The following is a 20,788-nucleotide window of genomic DNA, read 5'->3' as shown; positions in this document are numbered from 1 at the left end:
AGTTGAACTCATGATTTAGAAACGTTTTGAGACTGGACAGAACTATAGACTATAACTTTTACAATCTGCTTTACAAGAAAATGCAGTTTATCGAAGCCTTGTAAGTCTAGAGTTCTCACTTTTGTAATGAGGCCTTAAAGGATCATCAGCGGCGGTGCATGAGCGTGGATCAAAGTGCTGCTGGGATTGGCGTGGCTGTTATTACATCTGAGAATAGAGATGGCGAAGGACAACAGGCTTTAACGCGGCGCTATCCCGGGGTCAAAATGCGCTGTTAGGCTACATAAAGGTCGCGCATGCTTGGACCCAGTGTTAATCCTGGACCCAGGGGTGGCCCGAGGTCCCCCTGCCCCGCACGGAGAAGCCTTTCCTGGGCAGAGGCTTAAGGATTTCAGGGCGTTGTGTCTGGAGGATTAAAAGGGACGAGGATTGTGATGCTGTATGTGCTATATTATTGGTGATGTGTAGTAGAGGCTAAAATGGAAGGGAAATGTGACAGTAACCCAGAGCAGTACAGGAAAGTATATGGAGTACCAGAGGTGGGCAATATATCGAAATGTCAATATTGTGAATTCTGTTTTGAAAATATTGTTTGTGGTAAAAAATAGTAGAAAAAGAGCTGATTAAATATAAAAAGGAAAAAAATATGATACATTTGACAGACTTTTCACATTTGTCTGGTAAGTACCATATTTTTCATAGTTTTGGCCGGGGTGCGACTTATACTTATATTTATACTTATATACTTAAACTACGGAGGGACTTATATGTGATATTATTTGTTATTTTCACACTTGCAACTGCATTTCATACTCCAGTGCGACTTATATATGTTTTTCTCTTCTCTATTATGCATTTTTTGGCTGGTGCGACTTATTCTCCAGAAAATACGGTATGTTTAAAGACATTTGAAGCCGTATTTGCCTCTGCACGAGTTCAAGGAGGCGTGGCCCAAGCAGCCACACCCGTAAGAGATTTTTTTGTCATGTCGTTCCTCATTTCTGTTGCTCCGTGCGGAACTCCCTTGTGAAAATGTGTGGTCCGGCAGTGAGATGAATAATCGTTGCAAAATGTCCTTTAGCTCATTTTTTCTGACACGTCTAAAAATCGCAGAAGATTTGAAAATCCTCGATTCTTGACGCCGATATCGATAATACAATAAATAATAATAATGAAACATAAAATAACAGCTCTTTCTTTATGTTTCCATGAGTTCTTATGTTGGTTCTGATAAAGCTCAAGATCATTCTAAAATTGTTCTGGAAAGGACAACTTTATTAAGTTATTGTGATTCTGATTTTTGATCATTTTGTCAACTCTAGTCGGACTAAACCTATATCGGGATCCTCCAAAATACATACATATATATATATATATATATATATATATATTCTATAGCACTGCAGCCCTATGCAGTACCAGTTTAATCCCGGTTTAGTCCGGATTTAGACATGGCTTAGTTCCGGATTAGTCCTTGTTGGGTTGTGGGTTAATGCCTGATCTTGTTGTACAATAAGTGAACTGAATGAACTGGGGATGATCTCAAAACATAATTGACAAAAAAACCCAAAATGATAACACGATTGTGAAAATACAACAAATTTAAAAACATTAACCGCCAAACTCGGCTGCAAAAGATCCCCCAAAACACTGCACGCTTTCCCCCAGCAATGAAACGAGCAGAGTCGGGTCAGAAAGGGTCCGAAAACAAACGTGAGTGTTGGTGATGTGTGTGCGAGCAGCACAGAAACATGTTGTATCACATAAACTTCCTGTGGTCTGGTTTCTCAGCGCTGTGTTGTGTAAACTCTGAACTGCAGCTCTTCTAAGTCTGACTTGTTGTATACACAGTCGAAGACAAACGGCCCCTGGTATGAAATAAGAAACTCTTCGCTTTACATTGAGGTTTGTGAAGGGGGGGAAAAAGGCAATTCACGCCATTTTATTTGCAACTGCGAAGCCACAAAAGCAGAAATAAGTGGAATGTGAGGGGAATCTGGCTTTAATCATTTTGTAAATACATCTAGTCTCCAAGTTTTATATCATTTTATGGTCGATTCCAGTCAAAACAGCTTCTCCATTGTTAGAAAAATGATTATACAGTATCTTCAGACTACTATAAACACAAAAAATGTCACATGACGGGTCTCTAAATAGATAAACTGTACTAAACTTTCACTCCCCATTTTGCCGCTGCCTATAAACGACTTAAACTTCATTGTACCTTTGAACTTTTTTGCTGTTCATGGGTAAAACTGTTTCGTTGGTCAAGAAAACATTCATTTTCAGAGCTTTTCCTGCTGACATTTTCATTAAAACCTAAAAATCTACAGTATTTAGTGCCTCTTTGATTGACTGTGTCGTAAAACCGTATGTTTAAAACTATATCATGCACACGGAAACCCAATATCTAAGGAGTACTTTCATGTGATGAAACAAAACACACAAGTATTACAGATGTCTCCTTAAGCTGGAAATATGGCACCATTATTCTAAAAAAGTCCCAAAGTGCCCTGAATGTTGCTCTGCGCGGCTCTGGCCTTGAAGGGGCTGTTTGTTTTGGAGCTGGGGGAGGTGCTGGGTGAGCGTTCATGGAAAACTGGCAGTGGACGTGCACTGTGTTGCTAACTGCCGCTTTCTGTGGATCGGGCTGGCATCAGAATAATACGTGCCATTGAAAGTCCTTACAGTGGTTTGAATGGGGGTAAAAGGGAGGACACGGGAGGGGAATGGGACCGATGAAGACGCAATGGGTTCTGTGCAATTAGCTCCAACGTTTTTGGATCAGAACGGAGAACAACAAAGGCAATTGTTTGAGGGGGGAAAACGGTTAATGTCCTGAATGAAATCGAATCTAGTCGAGAGTTAAACCTGTTTTAGTTTTGTCTTTTCTCATCCTTTCTTCACAGTACAAAAATATAAACCTTCTGAGAAAATCAGTTTTTACATAGTTTGAGGTGGGTTTTTTTCTGTCTTTCAGATCATTTTTGACACAAATGTTTGCTAATTGTATCTTAATTGAAAATAAAAAGTCGTCTTTTCTAGTTTAGTCTTCGTAGATAGAAGTGTTGGCGACTCTGGAGAGTATTGGGGTTTATTTCAGTCCAGTCATAATTATTGAAATGTATTATTTATTGTTTTACCAGTGCTTTGTGAGTTTGATGTGTCTAATGTGGGCTGAATGTGGAGGTTAAAGTCACCACCACAGATAAGTGTTCCCTCAGAGTGGTTTGCAGTCAGGTCGATGACTTGCACAAAGTGACATCACTTAGTGGAGCGTACACATTTAGCAATAATAGTTCCTTTAACCAGTACAAATCTGCTATTTTTACTCAGCTTGAAATCTGTAGACACACTCCCCTCTTATGCTTATGGACCAGTGGATTCACTCTGTCAATGGATCCAACTCAGACAAGACTGAAATCATCGTCTTTTTCCCACAGAAACAAAGAGAAAGTGATAGTTGTCACCTCCAGAGTCTCTAAAACCTACAAATGAAGTTAGAAATCTTGGGTAATATGTATATAAAGGACTCAGACTTGAACTTTAACAGCCACGTCAAATCAATAACATCAGCAGCTTTTTATCATCTCAAAAACACTGCCACAATCAAAAATATAAGCTAAGAACTGTTTTGTTTAGCAGTGCATTTGACTGAAATGACTTTCTATAAACTCATCTCTTTTATATCTCAAACTGTTTTGTGATTTTAATGCATATTTTTCCTGTTGTGTGAAGCACTTTGAATTACCTTATGTATGAATTGTGCGTTACATTAAACTTGCCTTTCCTATGCTTAGGTATAGTCAGGTATAGCCAAATTTAGTTTTTGATGTTCCAGATCATTGAAATGGCTGTATGATACTATATTTGTCTTAAAACATTGTCCAGCGTCCTCAATGTTTTTTATTAAAGGATGCCACTCGCAGTTGGATAATTTGTGCTCATTGTAACTTCTTTAAACAATTAAATTTGTGATGCCATAGCAGCATTACTCTAAAAAGCATTCACAGTAGAAGTAGATTATACCATCCTTCAAATGAGAATGAATTTAATTAAATATACTTCCAACCACACACATGCTTTTGAATCAGTGCAGCATTTTTACCATGAACTCACATTCATCTTTAGTCAGAGTAAAGTAGAAAAATATGCTTGTTTTAGGCAAAAAAGTCCTAGAAATAAGTGAAATTATCTGCCAGTCAAACAAGAATTCTTGAAATAAGCTTAATAATCTTACTTATTTTGCCTTTATTTGATAGAAATGTTGGTAGTTCGATGACAAAAGTTGCTGCGCAGCTCCTTTTTTTTTACTAAGAAACCATAACAACTCAGTAGCCAAGCCGTTGTGTTTTGAGACGACCTGGGTGGCACTTCCTCAAACCGCCGTCGCCTTATTGTTGTAGACCTCTGCGCTTTTCACCCCGCTCCTCGAAATAGCGCCGTTAGCTCAGTGTGTGTGTGGCTTTTACTGGAGCCGCTTTATCTGGCCTTTTTTTTTACGACCGCACCACAACACAATGGTGCGAGGAAAGCGCTTGCAGATGTCAACATTAAGGCGCAGATAGCTGGAAAGGTCGTAAAAAGCCACACCAAAACCCAAACATTTGACTTCCTTGTTGATCCAAGCGCGTACGAGCCGCGTAGCATTGAGTCGGAGCTGGTTTCAGGCTGAAAACGGAGTCATCTGGCGAGGTGAGAAAGGAAAAGCGTGAGTTCATGCAGTTTTTTGGCGATTGAAGCGTTGACATATGGTGAGTGTGTTTGCGTCGCGGGCCAAAAAAGAAAGACGAGAACGTAAATCAGAACAATATGAGTCAGGGACGATGCGCGCGGAGGTGGAAAGGAACGCAATGCTATGATTAATAATCGAAGGTTTCTGCAGCGCCTTGTCTCCCTGGAGATGTTATTGCTTTGTTCCAAGCCCGTGACATTTAACGTATCGACTTTGCGGGGAGGAGAGTTTGCTCGCGGTGAGAATGCGGGGTTTTTCAAGAACAATTTGAACAACAAAAACACCTGTAAGCGAATAAACGGTAAATTAGACGGTGTGGAACATTTCAGCAGGGCATTTGGAGACATACCAATGGAATATAATAAAATAAAGACGAGAAATCTGGAGTGGAGAAGGTCACATTCATTTTACTATTAGAAATACATATGTAAAGGAGGGTTTGAGGGTCCTTCCCCAAGAAAACTTTAATAAATTACAAGTCATAGCCTGAATTAAGGTGTATTTTAGATTTGATTCGATCACATTACCCTTTTGATAAGCGGGGCAGTTTTAGAGTGGATTATATTTGTACATAGATATATATTAGTTTTACATTTCAACCTGTGTTTAGGGTCTCTTTCTGGCCCACCAGAGCATGTGGCCCTCTCATTGGATTAGATTGTTTATGCCACAGGCCGGTCTGCGTTTCAGTCGAAGCGCTTACCTGCAAAATGTGAATTTATTCGGACATAAATGTTTCAAAACAAGGCCTTCATCTGGCAAAAAAGAAAGAAAAAAAAATACCATATTTTCCAGACTATAAGTTGCACTGGAGTATAAGTCTCACCAGCCAAAAAAAGCATAACAGAGAAGAAAAAACATATATAAGTCGCACTGGAGTATAAGTCGCACCCGGGCAAAAACTATGAAAAAGGGTGCATCTTATATTCTGGAAAATATGGTAAACGAAAAATGTCCGAAATGTCGTTATTTCAGAATAAAATCACATGTTGCTTTTCTGTTGAGGAAAGCAGCTCGAAATAGAAGATGTGATCAACAATTACCACGACTTCCAGGAAGAGGAGCTGAATGTTAAAGATGCTAATGAGGATCTAATAAACAACAAGCCACTTTATAATAACTACTTGATTAGCCTGATTAAAGCAAAAAAACAATACTTAATTCATAACGAACAAGCAGTTTAAGAATGATTCAGGCTTAGAATATTGATTCAGCCGTAAATACAAACTGTTTATTTATATACTTTTGATTTAAGAGGCTGGATGGACTTGAGGACATACATTTTCTCACTGTCTAAGATGAAGAATTACAGATGGAAAACAGCTCGCGGCTAAATCCTGTGCAGAGCATCTTTTCTCTCTTTGATATGAATTAATATAAAGCAGAATTTAAAATGGGATATTCCTCTGCAGAGCTTGTTCACACTTCGCACGGACATTTGTTTGTTCTCCGAAGGGTTCAAGAGCAACTGCAGTTTGAAAAAATCTGACGTTTTGGGAAAAATAGGCCCTTAATAAGAAAGAAAGCAAATAAACTAAGCCTGAATCATTCTTAATACACCATTTGTTTGTTATGAATTGAAAAGTATTTGTTCTTGCTTATATTAAGGCTGTTTAATAAAAATGTACAAAGACACTATTAGAGACTCGTGTGTGGCAGACCCTCCTCCAGAAAAGTGACTTAGTGCACCTTTAAATGCAAATATAGTACTTTTTGTAACCATAGCAAAGTATTTAGTTCATTCATTACATTACTTTCTACATTAAACATTTACAATGCATGAACTGAATATAGTTTTGATTGTGTGAACGTGGCGAACGAGTGATCGCCGGAGCGTAACGGCAGTCGTGGACCAGCCAGTTAGCCCCGGGGCAGCTGCGGCTAATAACAATAGCAACACGAGCGAAAACAGGGGGGAAAATGAACGAAACTCCAGTCTTTTTCGGAGCCTTTTCTCCCGCACGGGCTGCACATATAAGGTCGTAAATCCCCTGCAGGAGACGAGGAGTAATGACGTTTTTATGAGGCGGCGTGTATTATTTTACCTGCAGAGACTCCAAGAAGCGGAAGGAGCCCAGACGACGGCCGCGCGGCACCAGACAGAACGTGGAGTTGTGCAGCAGCTCCTGATAATCGAACCTGGACACACAAAGAAAGAGAAGCACACACCAGTTTAAGACATGTAGACAGTTTAGGCGAGGTTGCAACAAAGCGGTTATTGAGATAATCAGCGGACAATGCACGCTCATAAACCGCCCCGTGCTGAGAGAAGATATTTTACGACTCAGACAAAGCATGAATGACATAGAAATAACTCAGTTTAACCTCAACCTGCAGCTTTATCTGTGTCAAGATGTGTCAATGTTTCTTATTCAAGGCCATTCGTTGGTAGGATCTTGTTTTAATGTAAGTTTTTCCACATTTTTATATTCTGTTTTCTGAGAAGTCCATGATGAAGTAAGAATTACACCAGGAAACACACAGCGGTTTTGTCTGTAAATATCAGGATGTCAGGATGTCCTCCAGCGGCGTCTGTTTAGCTTCGTCTGGGTCAAATTTAATCAAACTGTCTCGTATTCACAGGCTTTTCTCAATCCAAGCAACGAATCCATCAAACGGAAGAATAATTGATTAGCAAAACGATTGGGATGTAATGTAACTTAAAGATATGCTCACACTTTTAGTCCTGATGTAGAATTGGTTTGGTTTCATTCTACTCTAAGTTTAGTCCAAGTTTATGCTAAGTTTAGTCAAAATTTTGTCCTGGTTTTGTCCAAGTTTAGTCTAAATTTTTTCCTGGTTTTGTCCAAGTTTAGTCTAAATTTTATCCTGGTTTTGTCCAAGTTTATTCCAAGTGTAGTCAAAATTTTGTACTGGTTTTGTTCAAGTTTAGATCAAGTTTAGTCTAAATTTTGTCCTGGTTTTGTCCAAATTTAGTCTGAATTTAGTCCATGTTTAGTCAAAATTTTGTCATGGTTTTGTCCAAGTTTAATCCAAGATTAATCCAAGTTTTGTCCATTTTGTCCAAGTTTTGTCCCAGTTTAGTCCAAGTTTAATCCAAGTTTTGTCCATTTTGTCCAAGTTTATTCCAAGTTTAGTCCAAGTTTAGTCTAAATTTAGTCCAAGTTTAGTCTAAATTTAGTCTAAATTTAGTCCAAGTTTAGTCTAAATTTCGTCCAAGTTTAGTCCCAATAAAGTCCAAGTTTAGACCCAACTTTGACCTGTTGGCATTGCAGCGCTCTTGACTCTGAGACGCTCGTCCAAACCACTCGGCTCTGAAACACAATCTGCACGTAAACGAGAGCGGACAGAACTGTGCTGAGGTCAAAGGTCACGAGACGACAACAATGTGGACTTCACGTGTGCAGCGAGCATTAAGAGCCTGATACGTCCAGTACACGTGTATATCCTTTTACGTGCGTATCGTGTAGTTGTGTCTGTTTGTCTGTTTGTGCTCGAAAGGAAAAACATAAACCTTGAACCTCGTCTGAGAGCGCGTTTCCGTCTGATGAAGCTCGTGCGAAAACTGTGCCAAAGGGTCTGTGAGCGGCGAAGAACGAATTTAAATAGATACTACTTCCTTTTTGAGGTTTGTAAATCAGGTCCTCGGCTTCAACTCTCAACACAAACATACTCGAGCGCAAATGTACCGGCTTTTTGTGAATCTCTGACACGACCTTTCCCTCTAAACGTCTGTAATAAACGTCGTGTAATGTAAACGGTATTTAGCATCTGCCGCGGCGCAAAATAATTATTGTCGCTTTATTTCGGGCCGCTTTATCGCGGCGCCTCCGATTGTGTCCTCGCTCATAAATCCGCGGAAGCACGTTCGCGCAAGACTGGAGTGAACGGGAGAATGTGGAAATTGCGCATCCATCAAGCGCCGTAACGCCGGAGTAAGCGCGCCGTAATTCCTATTGATTCATGTTCCATAATCGCAAACTCTCCGCTGCCGTGAATCAACGCGCAGGCGACGGCGTCATATTTCATACTCGCGCTGTGTAATGAAGTGTGGGAAAAACGTGGGGGGAAATTGAGGGAAAATGGGAAAAAATTGTGGGGGAAATGGGGAAAAAGTGGGGGGAAGATTGGGAAAAAGTGGGAGAAAAGTGGGGGGAATGGGGAAAAAGTGGGGGAAAAAATAAGAAAAAGTGGGGGGAAGATTGGGAAAAAGTGGGAGAAAAGTGGGGGGAATGGGGAAAAAGTGGGGGAAAAAATAAGAAAAAGTGGGGGGAAGATTGGGAAAAAGTGGGAGAAAAGTGGGGAAAAAGTGGGGGGGAAATTAGAAAAAGTGGGGGGAAGATTGGGAAAAAGTGGGAGAAAAGTGGGGAAAAAGTGGGGGGAATGGGGAAAAAGTGGGGGAAAAAATGAGAAAAAGTGGGGGGAGGATTGGGAAAAAGTTGGAAAAAAATGGGGGGAATTGGGAAAAAGTGGGGAGAAAATGGGGAAAAAGTGGGGAAAAAATTGGGGAAATGTGGGAAAAAATGTGGGAAAAAGGTGGAAAAGTGTCACATCGACGTCGCCTTTGCGCGCTTTTACCGGTTTGTTAAAAGAACACTCCGAATCTGTACCGACGCTGTGGTTTGACGTCAGCTTTTGCACCGCAAATCCGATCTGATTTCCAGAGTTATCTGATTATTAGTCGCGATCACGTCCAATTTCTTTCCGATCGTTCTGGTTTTGACGAGGAAAACAAAAAAAATTAAAATTGAAACAGTTATTTTAAAATTCATTGCGCCTTGTCTTTTTGTGTTTCTGACATCAGATTTAACGACCGAGTCATTTGATTATTCCAGTCATCTGATTTCTGACGGCCCTGTCCGAATGAAAGATGAATGAATAATTCAAAGGGAAAAGGTGACATTCAAAACCGGATCAGCCCCATTTGAATATCACCTTTTTCCTCAGAGCACATACTCTGGAATTTATAACGATGTCTTATTCAATATTGGATACGAGTGACACAGCACGTCCCAAACACTCTCACAGGGGTTCAAATCTGTACTACATTTGCGTCTACTTCTCTTCTCTCTTTCTCTGCTCGACGCCAGCGATTTGACCCTTCTCAAACACACTGACATCTCATCCACGACCACGGGATTCGTCTTTCCGCACGGTTGTTTCAGAAATGAGAATCGGTCGGGTTCACCTGCAGCAGTTGTCCAGTAGGAGGCTCTTACCTACTGTATTTGCTCAGTTGAATCCACATTTGTACAAGCAGTGTATATTTACTGTTTGTAGAAATAAGTGCATAAACGTGTTGTAAAGGCAGTAGGAAGAAGTACCGTATTTTCCGCAGTATAAGGCGCACTCTCAATGAATGGTCTGCTTTTGATCATTTTTCATATATAAGACGCACCGGCCTATGAGGTGCATAAGCGAAATAAAACGTGTACCACACAAAAACGCACAACCAGAATTAATTAATATTAGTCATTTTTGGAGAAAATTAAAGGCTTTTAAGTGCGCCTTATAGTGCGGAAAATACGGTAAAAGTATGAAGCAAGCATATAATAACAATATAACAATAATGTAATAAAGGTTATACTAGCGATTCACCGGAAAAGGTACACAGTGCACCTTTAATTATCAGACGTCGTAATACTTTCACTCGAGCAGCTTTTTAAAGAACTTGTACTTTTCAGACACACTTTTACTCCTCGCTGAGTTGTATTTTCTTACTTACTTGAGTTTTGGTCAAGTAGGAGTATTTCTAGAGCGACAAAAGCGTTACATGAACCACATTAAACACTTCGAGACTCTTACACGTCAGACACAATTTGTTTGCTTTTTAGCGTATTTGAAAACACCAGATTTTGTGCTTTATTTATGGTTTTGTCCGTCCATTTATACAAACTAAAATCCTCAATCAATCAATCAATGAATCAATCAACCTTTAAGAAAAGAAAAATCAAGGCAATACAAAACATAAAAACAAACTGGACAAAATAAAGTGTCACTACATTACAGAGTGTTAAAAAGTCTGACTAAATACGTTTTAAAGTCTGATAAAGGTACGACTCGCCCTGGCCTTGCCCCTTTGTCATTCAGCTCAGGTATCGTCATGGCGACAGCGTCCGAACACACGTGACCATCTCGTACACAGAGGAGCAAACGCAGACGGTTTATTACACAGTCCAGTGGGACGTCACAGACTGATGAAGCAGTTTGCAGCGAGTTTGACTTTGCTCGTACTTCCCCCCCCCGCGCGCGCGCTCGCCGCATCCATCTCGTTTCCCCCCCGATAGTTGTTTATTTGCCGCGGCGATGTCAGTGAAAAAATATGCCCGCCATTAATCTTCCAGTCACTTAGTCATTTATTTAACCCCCTCTGCGTGAGCGATGAGACGCAGTCCGCCTTCTGGAGCTTGCGGAAAGAGCATTTCGGAGTCGGAGCGTCGCTGTCGAGGGGGTGTATTAAATATGTCAAAACGCCTCCTGCACACTGCATGTATACATACGCGTAAAGGGGCTTTGTGCGCGGATAACGGGCTTAAAGACACTGACGAGATGGAAAACATTCAAACGAGCGAGAGCGATTTTTTATTATGAGCGATTTCGAAGGCACGTCGTCAAAAATGTGTTTAACGTGACAAAATATGAATGTTTGTAGAGGGTTGTGCACAAGAACGTACAGTAATTGTGGATATACGTTGAAAAAAGACTCAATAAATATTAAAAAACACAGATTACGCTCATGTGCTTTGAAGAATGTGTTACTTACAATGGACAAATATAGAGGAAGTGATGGATGCATTTGATCGGAACCAGTCACATTTCAATTATCTGAAGTTATTGCGTACTCAAACGTTTATCTTTGAAACATTCAGTTGCGATTTAAGTCTTTAAAGGTGCATTGTGTAACTTTTTGCGGTTGATATAGCACAATTTGAATGACTGCAATTAGCAAATGGCAAACAAATGCAATTATTATAACGTTTTTTTGCCAAAAACTAACATTCTGTCCAATAAAACTATATAAAACTATAAAACTGTGGTATAGATCATCAGTTATAGTTTGACAGAAATAAAAAAGTGCAATTTCAGGCACATGTTTGACCAATTTTTTTTTACCAGAATCTGACTTTTCAGCATAATCGAGTAAAGTAAAGTACTGAGCAGTGGGAGGACAGCGTGTATCAAAACACCTAAAAATGCAGGATAATACAGTGAAAACACAACTTTGAGTGCGCTAATGATGAGAGAACGCCCCAAAGTAAAGATCCTGTACTCAAATAGGTGTATAAGAAAACCTCACACGTTTTAGCACGTTTATCTATTACATACAGTATATACCGTATTTTCCGGACTATAAGTGGCACCGGAGTATAAGTCGCACCAGCCAAAAAATGCATAATAGAGAAGAAAAAAATATGTATGAAATGCTGTTGCAAGTGTGAAAATAACAAATAATATCACATATATAAGTCGCTCCCCGGCCAAAACTATGAAAAAGAGTGCGACTTATAGTTCGTAAAATACGGTACATCAGAATCAGAATCAGGTTTATTGCCATTGTCAATGAACAAAATTCACAAACATAGGAACTTGTCTTCGATGCAACACAAACAACAAAACATTGAACAATGAATAGCTACCAGATGTATAAAAAATAAGTAAGTCAAGTTAAAATAAGGTTAACAACATGTATTTTGTCTTGAATATCTGCTTTATTCCAGTGTTTCCGCAGCTCGCCCGGTTTAATCTTAGTTCATATCCATGTGTAATGAAAATCTCAATGGAAACGACACGGCGAGCCTTGCATAATTGACCATCGGCGTTATCATTAAATCTAAACTCATATTAGTCATATTACGACGCGCAGGGAGACACGGTCCGGCGTCCTCTCCATAACACGGCGGATATATATATATAAGAGCACGTTAATTCAGTGCCACGAGCTGCATGTTGATGAGCGCGGCGTGAATACTGCATGTGGGATGTGCATTTGAACGGGCTCTAAATTAAACAAATGTCTCCGATGAGGGCCGCGCGCCGCTCTGCATCCGACTGCAGCGCTGGACCGGGAATCTGCACCGACACAGGAGGTTTATACTGAGAATATGAGGGAACAAGTGAGCCGAAATGTGCTTTATACAATAGTCACTGCAGATCAAAAAAGGACCGATTACAATTATATAATTACGTATATATGTATGAATATCATGTGCATCGCCAATGGGACAAACTAGATGACTTACGGATGTGTACATTAGCTTTTCCTTGGCACTTACTACAAATATGATTATAATACTGAGGAAAAGGCTCAATACTCGATATATCAATGTGATGACGCCATAATCATGATTAAACTCAATGCAAGTTTCACTTTTAACACAAATTACAGTCGTTTCTTTAATATTACATTAGGTTTATAGCTATTTCTGGACCATTCTGCATCTATTTATGTCATTTTTGATGTATTTGTACTTGTTTTATATACTTGCTTCTGAAGTCTGAATACACACGAAGACAGTTTTGTCTTTATGGCTGAAAGAAGTACTTTCAGTGTTTAATTGTGCCTCTCCACTTCTCTATATGTGACAAGGACGAGAAAAAATGATCAGGTTCACTAAAATATGCTGAAATTTGGTTAATTTTGCTGCCTTTGTGTCATTGCGCTGGACACATTTCACTTTGAGTTAATTTCTGTTCAATTAGGGCTGAACAATTGTGAAAAGAGAGTGAAATAAAGAGTGAAATAGAGTGGAAACAGTTCAATATACGGGATTTTACAGTCTTTAAGTGAGAATACACTGTTTTACGTGCTCATTATACATTTTGAATCAGTTGATCCCATAACGTTCTTTTCCCAGAGCACTTTGAAAGGCCCTTTTGTTTAGCTTTTGTCAAATACACTCATGATAGGGTTTACTTTGCAGTCAGGCTCCACGCTTCTGCACACAGCCCGTCGTCCTTGCTCCACCTTATTTTCCCTCTTAGTTTTCCCTATGGGGCCAAAATGCCGCGCTAAAATATTAAAGCTCCAAAATGATGCGGCTCTATGGAGGAAGCTTTCCCATCACGTTCACATTAAAGCAGACACACGTTTACTGCCTCTGTAGACTCATGTGATTCCTGTCAAAGCCGGGCTCTTCTCACTGAGGAGCCGGTGTGTGTTTGTGATAAGAAACTCTCCTTGATGTTTGCATCATCCGCCTTTATGTCTCATTCTATACCTTATATTTGCAGATTGCTTTGGCATCTGGGTCCTTCAAGGTTGTTGCTGCTTTGGGGGATTTTGCCTTCACACATTTGAAAATGGACTCAGACTTGAACTGTAACAGCCACGTCAAATATATAACATCAACAGCTTTTTACCATCTAAAAAACATTGCAAAATCAAAAGTATAGTGTCTAAATCAGATTTGGAGAGACTTGTCCATGCGTTTGTCTCCAGTAGATTAGACTGTAACCTAACCTTAGCCTGCTCACTGGACGCTCCAAACCACAGCTGCAGTTAAAATGTAAAATATTAAGCAAACAATTACATTTTAAAATGAAGAGTGATTGTTTTTTTATGATGAAGATTATTTCAGTTTGTTATTTCAATCATTAGCATTGAGACACAAACAAGTCCCTTTTTGAGGTCGTAGCAAAATGAAACACACTGTATCTGGACAAACATGTGAATAAATGAATAAATTCAGACAATATCCTACACTAATTTTATTGAGGAGGAATTAAAGATACCATACATTTCCCAGTTTCCCAATGAGATCATTCCCATTGCACACTAAGGCAGCTTTATTCATTTGACGCTAACATTGAGACCCTTTAAACCGCCAACATTACCTCTCACCATAGATATGTTTCAGAATGATGAGAAATTAGCACGGTTGCCATAGTGATCAACAGTTGAAAACTAAATATTATATCTTTTGGATGGGAAAAAGTATTAAAAATGTTGCATATAACAGTAGTAGTACAATAGTAACAAATTGGTCTGTACTTGTGTTTGGAACATATGAATCGCTGCATCGCTTCATGGGACTTGGACATTCTTGGTAAGAGTTTTAATACGAAGAATAAAGTTTTGTAGCGCTGGGGCTGCTGCTATGAAGAGGTTATTGTGCTGTCTATTCGTGCTCGAGTGTGGCATAAAGGATGTATGTTTTCCCAAGGTATTTTAGAGAAATAAAAACACCTGTAATAAAATGAATGTAAGATGAAAAGGTTCATGCCATACTGCAAGAATTATTCATTTTATTTAATGTATTGATTTATTTATCTAAATTAATTTAATGTATTTAATTTATTAATGTATTTATTTTATTTTTTTTTTTTCATTTGTTTTCATTTTTTTATTTTTTATTTATTTAACCAGGAAAGTCCCACTGAGATGGAGGAAACCACGCAGACATGGGGAGAACACGCAAACTCCACACAGAAAGGCCCCTGCGTCACCCGGGAACCGACCCCAGGACCTAAGCGCTGCGTTGCCGTGGCGCCACATTCAAAATAAAGCAAAAACATCTCCATCCAGACTCCATTGAAACTCACAGTCTATATAAACGTGTACACGACATAAATCTGGCTCGGGCCGACGGTTGCCGCGGCTGCTTCGGCCCGTGCTCCTCGTGCAAAGGTCAGATGTCAGTTTGGGGCCCTCGGTGCATGTTCTGTGTGCGCCGGCCCTGGATGTGGCGTCGCCGTTATGGATTAGCCGTCAGGAGCTAAGGGCCTCTGCCAATACTCCTCACTCTCACGCTAATGTCAGCGCACACAAAGCACGGACGGCACAGGCCAGTTTGATCGACGGTTCATTATTTCCGTGGCACTGCAAAACGGCACCGGAGTAAAGACTTCGATGATTTATTAACGGCCGAGAGACGTGCGGAGTTACAGGTCGGTCGGGAGCGGAATTCTAATCTGTACGACACGTGTTTTCAGAGCTTTTGGCCGTGTTATAACATCATCACATCCAATACACTTATTATTTCTACAGCACATTTTACCGTTTCCATGGTCCTGCACAGAGTGGAATAAAACCTTGTCAACACAGTGAATAAAACAACAACAAAGACAGTAAAACAGAGTAAAAAAAGAGTAAATTATACAGAGATAAATAAATAATTAACCGCACAAAACACTCTCCAATTTTGTTATGTCGAAGTTCTGAAAACCATCACCGGGGCAAGCTAGGTTTGTTTATTACCTCGATATATAATTCCCTCTGGAGCCAGTAGGTGGAGTTCTGACACGATTCCTGACCTGGGAAACATCTGGCGTAATGATGTAATGTGTGCTTTTTTAACTTAAGCCTCGGGATCTGATTTATTAATCGAGTTATCTGCTTTTGTAATGTTCCACCAGGAAAACTAAACCAGGATTGAGCTCAGGGATAAATATGGATGTGGCCAGCTGCTGTGTCCATGGAGGAGGGGAACGAGGAGAGAAGGAGAGGGGGAGAGGGAGGAGAGGGAGGAGAGGGAGGAGAGGAGAGGGGGAGAGGGAGGAGAGGAGAGGGTGGAGAGGAGAGGAGAGGGGGAGAGGGAGGAGAGGAGAGGGAGGAGAGGGAGGAGAGGAGAGGGGGAGAGGGAGGAGAGGAGAGGGAGAGAGGGAGGAGAGGAGAGGGAGGAGAGGGAGGAGAGGAGAGGGGGAGAGGGAGGAGAGGAGAGGGAGGAGAGGAGAGGGGGAGAGGGGGAGAGGGAAGAGAGGAGAGGAGAGGGGGAGAGGGAGGAGAGGAGAGGAAGGAGAGGAGAGGAGAGGGGGAGAGGGAGGAGAGGAGAGGGGGAGAGGGAGGAGAGGAGAGGGAGGAGAGGAGAGGGAGGAGAGGAGAGGGGGAGAGGGAGGAGAGGAGAGAAGGAGAGGAGAGGGGGAGAGGGAGGAGGAAGAGAGGAGAAGAGGAGAGGGGGAGAGAGAAAAGAGAGGAGGAGAGGAGAGGGGGAGGGGGAAGAGAGAGAGAAGAGATGAGGAGAAGGGTGAGAGGGAGGAGAGGACGAGATGGAGGAGAGGACGACATGGAGGAGAGGACGACATGGAGGAGAGGGAGGAGAGGACGAGATGGAGGAGATGACGAGATGGAGGAGAGGACGAGATGGAGGAAAGGGAGGAGAGGACGAGATGGAGGAGAGGACGAGATGGAGGAGAGGGAGGAGAGGGAGTAGAGGACGAGAGGGAGTAGAGGACAAGATGGAGGAGAGGACGAGATGGAGGAGAGGGAGTAGAGGACAAGATGGAGGAGAGGACGAGATGGAGGGGAGGACGAGAGGGAGGAGAGGACGAGATGGAGGAGAGGACGAGAGGGAGGAGAGGACGAGATGGAGGAGAGGACGAGATGGAGGAGAGGACGAGATGGAGGAGAGGACGAGATGGAGGAGAGGACGAGAGGGAGGAGAGGACGAGATGGAGGAGAGGACGAGATGGAGGAGAGGATGAGATGGAGGAGAGGACGAGAGGGAGGAGAGGACAAGATGGAGAAGAGGACGAGATGAAGAAGAGGACGAGAGGGAGGAGAGGACGAGATGGAGGAGAGGACGAGAGGGAGGAGAGGACGAGATGGAGAAGAGGACGAGATGAAGAAGAGGACGAGAGGGAGGAGAGGACGAGATGGAGGAGAGGACGAGATGGAGAAGAGGAATAAGAGAAAGACTGAGATGGGAGAGAAGGCTGTAGAGGTGAAGCAGAGGAGTCGTGAGGGGAGATCTTGCCTTGCAGGAGGAAGAGAGGAGGAAAAGAGGAGGACAAGAGGGGGAGAGCGAGCCCCCTTCTCCGTGGGTCAGACCCGTGACCTCCACCAGCAGCGTTTGAAGCGGGACATCCAGGCTTTACCGTCTTTTAATAAATAATAACATTCATCTGCTCGTCTGTTCATCATTATTCAAAGAACGACAGATCCGCGTGCAGACGACGGATGAACAACACGTCAAACAGACATTTAAAAAGGAAAATAAAATAATTTAGGACAAACTGTATGCCAAACATTATATTTTGATTTGCTACACTGCTTATTCATCTATTTTATTTCTATTAAAAAAAAACTGTTTTATACATATTTGAAGTGATTACTCGTAACTGCAATAGAAAAGCATAAACATTAAACAGGTGACACACTACAACTGTATTTGACCTTTTTTAACCTCTTTTTTAGAAGGTTTTCAGTAACATTTGTTCCACGTTTCACCTTTCCTTTGACAGTACAGAAATAAAAACCACTACTACGCGTTTTATTCACATTAAACAGCGACGGCGCCATCAAAATGTGCTTTAAATTCTCGTTTTACGCTACTCCATCACGATGCGAGATTTACTACGGCATAAAAGGAAACGCCGATGACTCTTTTATATTTCTTTAGAGCTTCTGTCCTTGATAGTTTGGCATGTTTTACTTATTGTAGATGTTTAGAGAACAAGGACGAAGGACGTAGAGAAGGAGGCAGAAGCGTAGCAGCTTCGACCTCGAGCTAAAACTGAACAACACAGATCTTTATTTGTAATAGTCGTCCTCAGTCACAGTTTTGTACCACAAGTCCAAGGTCTAAATCACAATCACAAGAGTGTGGCTCAATTAGACAAGTATCAGAGGTAGAAGGTTAAAAAAGATAATTTCTACTAATACTAAACTACTTTACACGTCATACATTTACACAAAATACACCTGACTTAACTTTGTACCAAATAAAACTGATTGTTCCTGTTCCCTTTGGCCTCTGGCGTCTGATTTACTTATTATAATAACCTAATTCTATATTTAAAAGTGGAAGAACGCTGACGGATGGGCGGATTGACACTAGTTTGTTGTATATTTTACTTCTCTTCATAGTTATATTTTTTATCAGATGATGGACAAAATGGAATCGATGCAAGTTTTTTGTTTGTTTGTTTAACCTGCTCCAAAGAAGTATTTATGAATCCCTCAATATTCACCGAAAGTCAGATGATGAAAGATGAGCACTGTTGCCGTAGCGATCAACAATTCAACAGAAAATGCTGTATTTTGAATGTTTCGAATGGTAAAAAGTTATCTTACGGAAGGATGGACGGAATCAATTGTTTTTTGAGCATTTAACGCTGCATAGTTTTGTTTGAAAGTGCAATATACATTAAAAGTAGTTTCTGGGAGTTATTCCTGATGATGCCAGGACTTAAATACTCTTTATTCTACCAGAACTTGTATTTATGTTTGATTATGTTGATTAAGGCAGAAAAGTTCCAAAAGTTCCACTTGTTCCAGCTGTTTTGTCGATCCAGCGTTTGCAACAGTCATCGAGTTGTCAGATTCTTCTCTTCTCTCATTTCCCTCTCATTTCCACATTTTTTCATTAGCAGTGTGTTTGCAGCATAAACAACACTTTTCATGTGACGCCGCGGCGACGATGACTTGCGCGTGAGAGCGACAAGACGCTAATGACATGAACTGAGACTGGAGCTGGACTTCAACATGCTCAAAAGAAGTACCTTTTATTTGTTTTTATTTCTTTCCTTTTATTTTTTTTTTCTTTTCTTTTATTCATTTTCTTTTATTTATTCTATTTATTCTACTTATTTTTTTTATTTTTTTCTATTTTGTTTATTTTCTCTATTTTATTTATTTTCTCTATTTTTTCTATTTGATCTAATTTATTTATTTTGTTTATTTTATTTTAGTAAAGTGAGGCATCCAAAAGCAGAAGTTTTAAATACGATTGTATCCTTCCTCTCTTGTAAAGTCTAAGGTGTTTTTGCATATTAATTATAACTGTTAACAGCAAACGTAAAAAAACTATTAAATAACAATAATGTAATATTATAGATAAGTCATTATGTTATCGAAATGTTTTCACCCTTGAGCATCTTCCTCACGATTTCTTTTAAAACTAATTATGTCTCAACTTAAATTATCTTTAACATTCTACAAATGAGAATAACAGGGTAAACGTAGTAAAATAAATACATAAAAAACACACACACACAGCGTACAGTACACGGGGCACTTTTACACTTTACACTTTTTACACTTTTACACAGACACATTCATTAGTAATCAGACGATCCAAAGATACCATATTTTCCGGACTATATTTTTTTGATAGTTTGGCCGGCTTATAGTCCAGAAAATACGGTAATCACGATTCAGATTTTTCCATTTGATTGTCATGTCAGTTGTTCATCTTTACCGCGTTGAGTAATGAACCTTGTCACTAATATATAAAAATAATCAGGTTTATTATTATTTCTGGTGGGAATTATACAAAAAAACTACGAGAAAGTATCTTTAGCATCGACTCTAGAAACAAAGAGTAAATAACACGCCTCATTATACTTATCATTATACTTATACATATCCTGTTTAAAGTCTGTCCTCCCGGAGAGTACACTCTGCGTCCTCTCGGCCCGTGACCTCAGAGCGGACTGACCACGCCCCTGACCTCAGAGCGGACTGACCACGCCCGTGACCTCAGAGCGGACTGACCACGCCCGTGACCTCAGAGCGGACTGACCACGCCCCTGACCTCAGAGCGGACTGACCACGCCCGTGACCTCAGAGCGGACTGACCACGCCCGTGACCTCAGAGCGGACTGACCACGCCCCTGACCTCAGAGCGGACTGACCACGTCCGTGACCTCAGAGCGGACTGACCACGCCCCTGACCTCAGAGCGGACTGACCACGCCCGTGACCTCAGAGCGGACTGACCACGCCCATGACCTCAGAGCGGACTGACCACGCCCGTGACCTGAGAGCGGACTGACCACGCCCGTGACCTCAGAGCGGACTGACCACGCCCGTGACCTCAGAGCGGGCTGACCACGCCCGTGACCTCAGAGCGGACTGACCACGCCTGTGACCTGAGAGCGGACTGACCACGCCCGTGACCTCAGAGCGGACTGACCACGCCCGTGACCTGAGAGCGGACTGACCACGCCCGTGACCTCAGAGCGGACTGACCACGCCCGTGACCTCAGAGCGGACTGACCACGCCCCTGACCTCAGAGCGGACTGACCACGCCCGTGACCTCAGAGCGGACTGACCACGCCCGTGACCTCAGAGCGGACTGACCACGCCCCTGACCTCAGAGCGGACTGACCACGCCCGTGACCTCAGAGCGGACTGACCACGCCCGTGACCTG

The 20,788-nt window shown here is 41.4% G+C and overlaps 1 protein-coding gene across 1 annotated transcript in view; it reads right to left on the bottom strand.

Moving 5' to 3' along the window:
* Window positions 1-20,788, bottom strand: part of ext1c (exostoses (multiple) 1c) — a 164,154-nt gene that overhangs the window by 37,124 nt on the left and 106,242 nt on the right. Inside the window, exon 2 of the mRNA XM_072448190.1 lies at window positions 6,781-6,874. Coding sequence (XP_072304291.1) covers window positions 6,781-6,874 — 94 coding nt within the window. The remainder of the gene's footprint in view (window positions 1-6,780; window positions 6,875-20,788) is intronic.

Source organism: Eucyclogobius newberryi, unplaced genomic scaffold, assembly GCF_026437365.1.
Source record: "Eucyclogobius newberryi isolate DKJ021-1_F unplaced genomic scaffold, fEucNew1.0.hap1 SCAF_16, whole genome shotgun sequence".
Lineage (NCBI taxonomy): Eukaryota > Metazoa > Chordata > Actinopteri > Gobiiformes > Gobiidae > Eucyclogobius > Eucyclogobius newberryi.
Note: the sequence above shows the minus strand (reverse complement) of the source record. Positions and strands in the feature narration are given on the sequence as shown.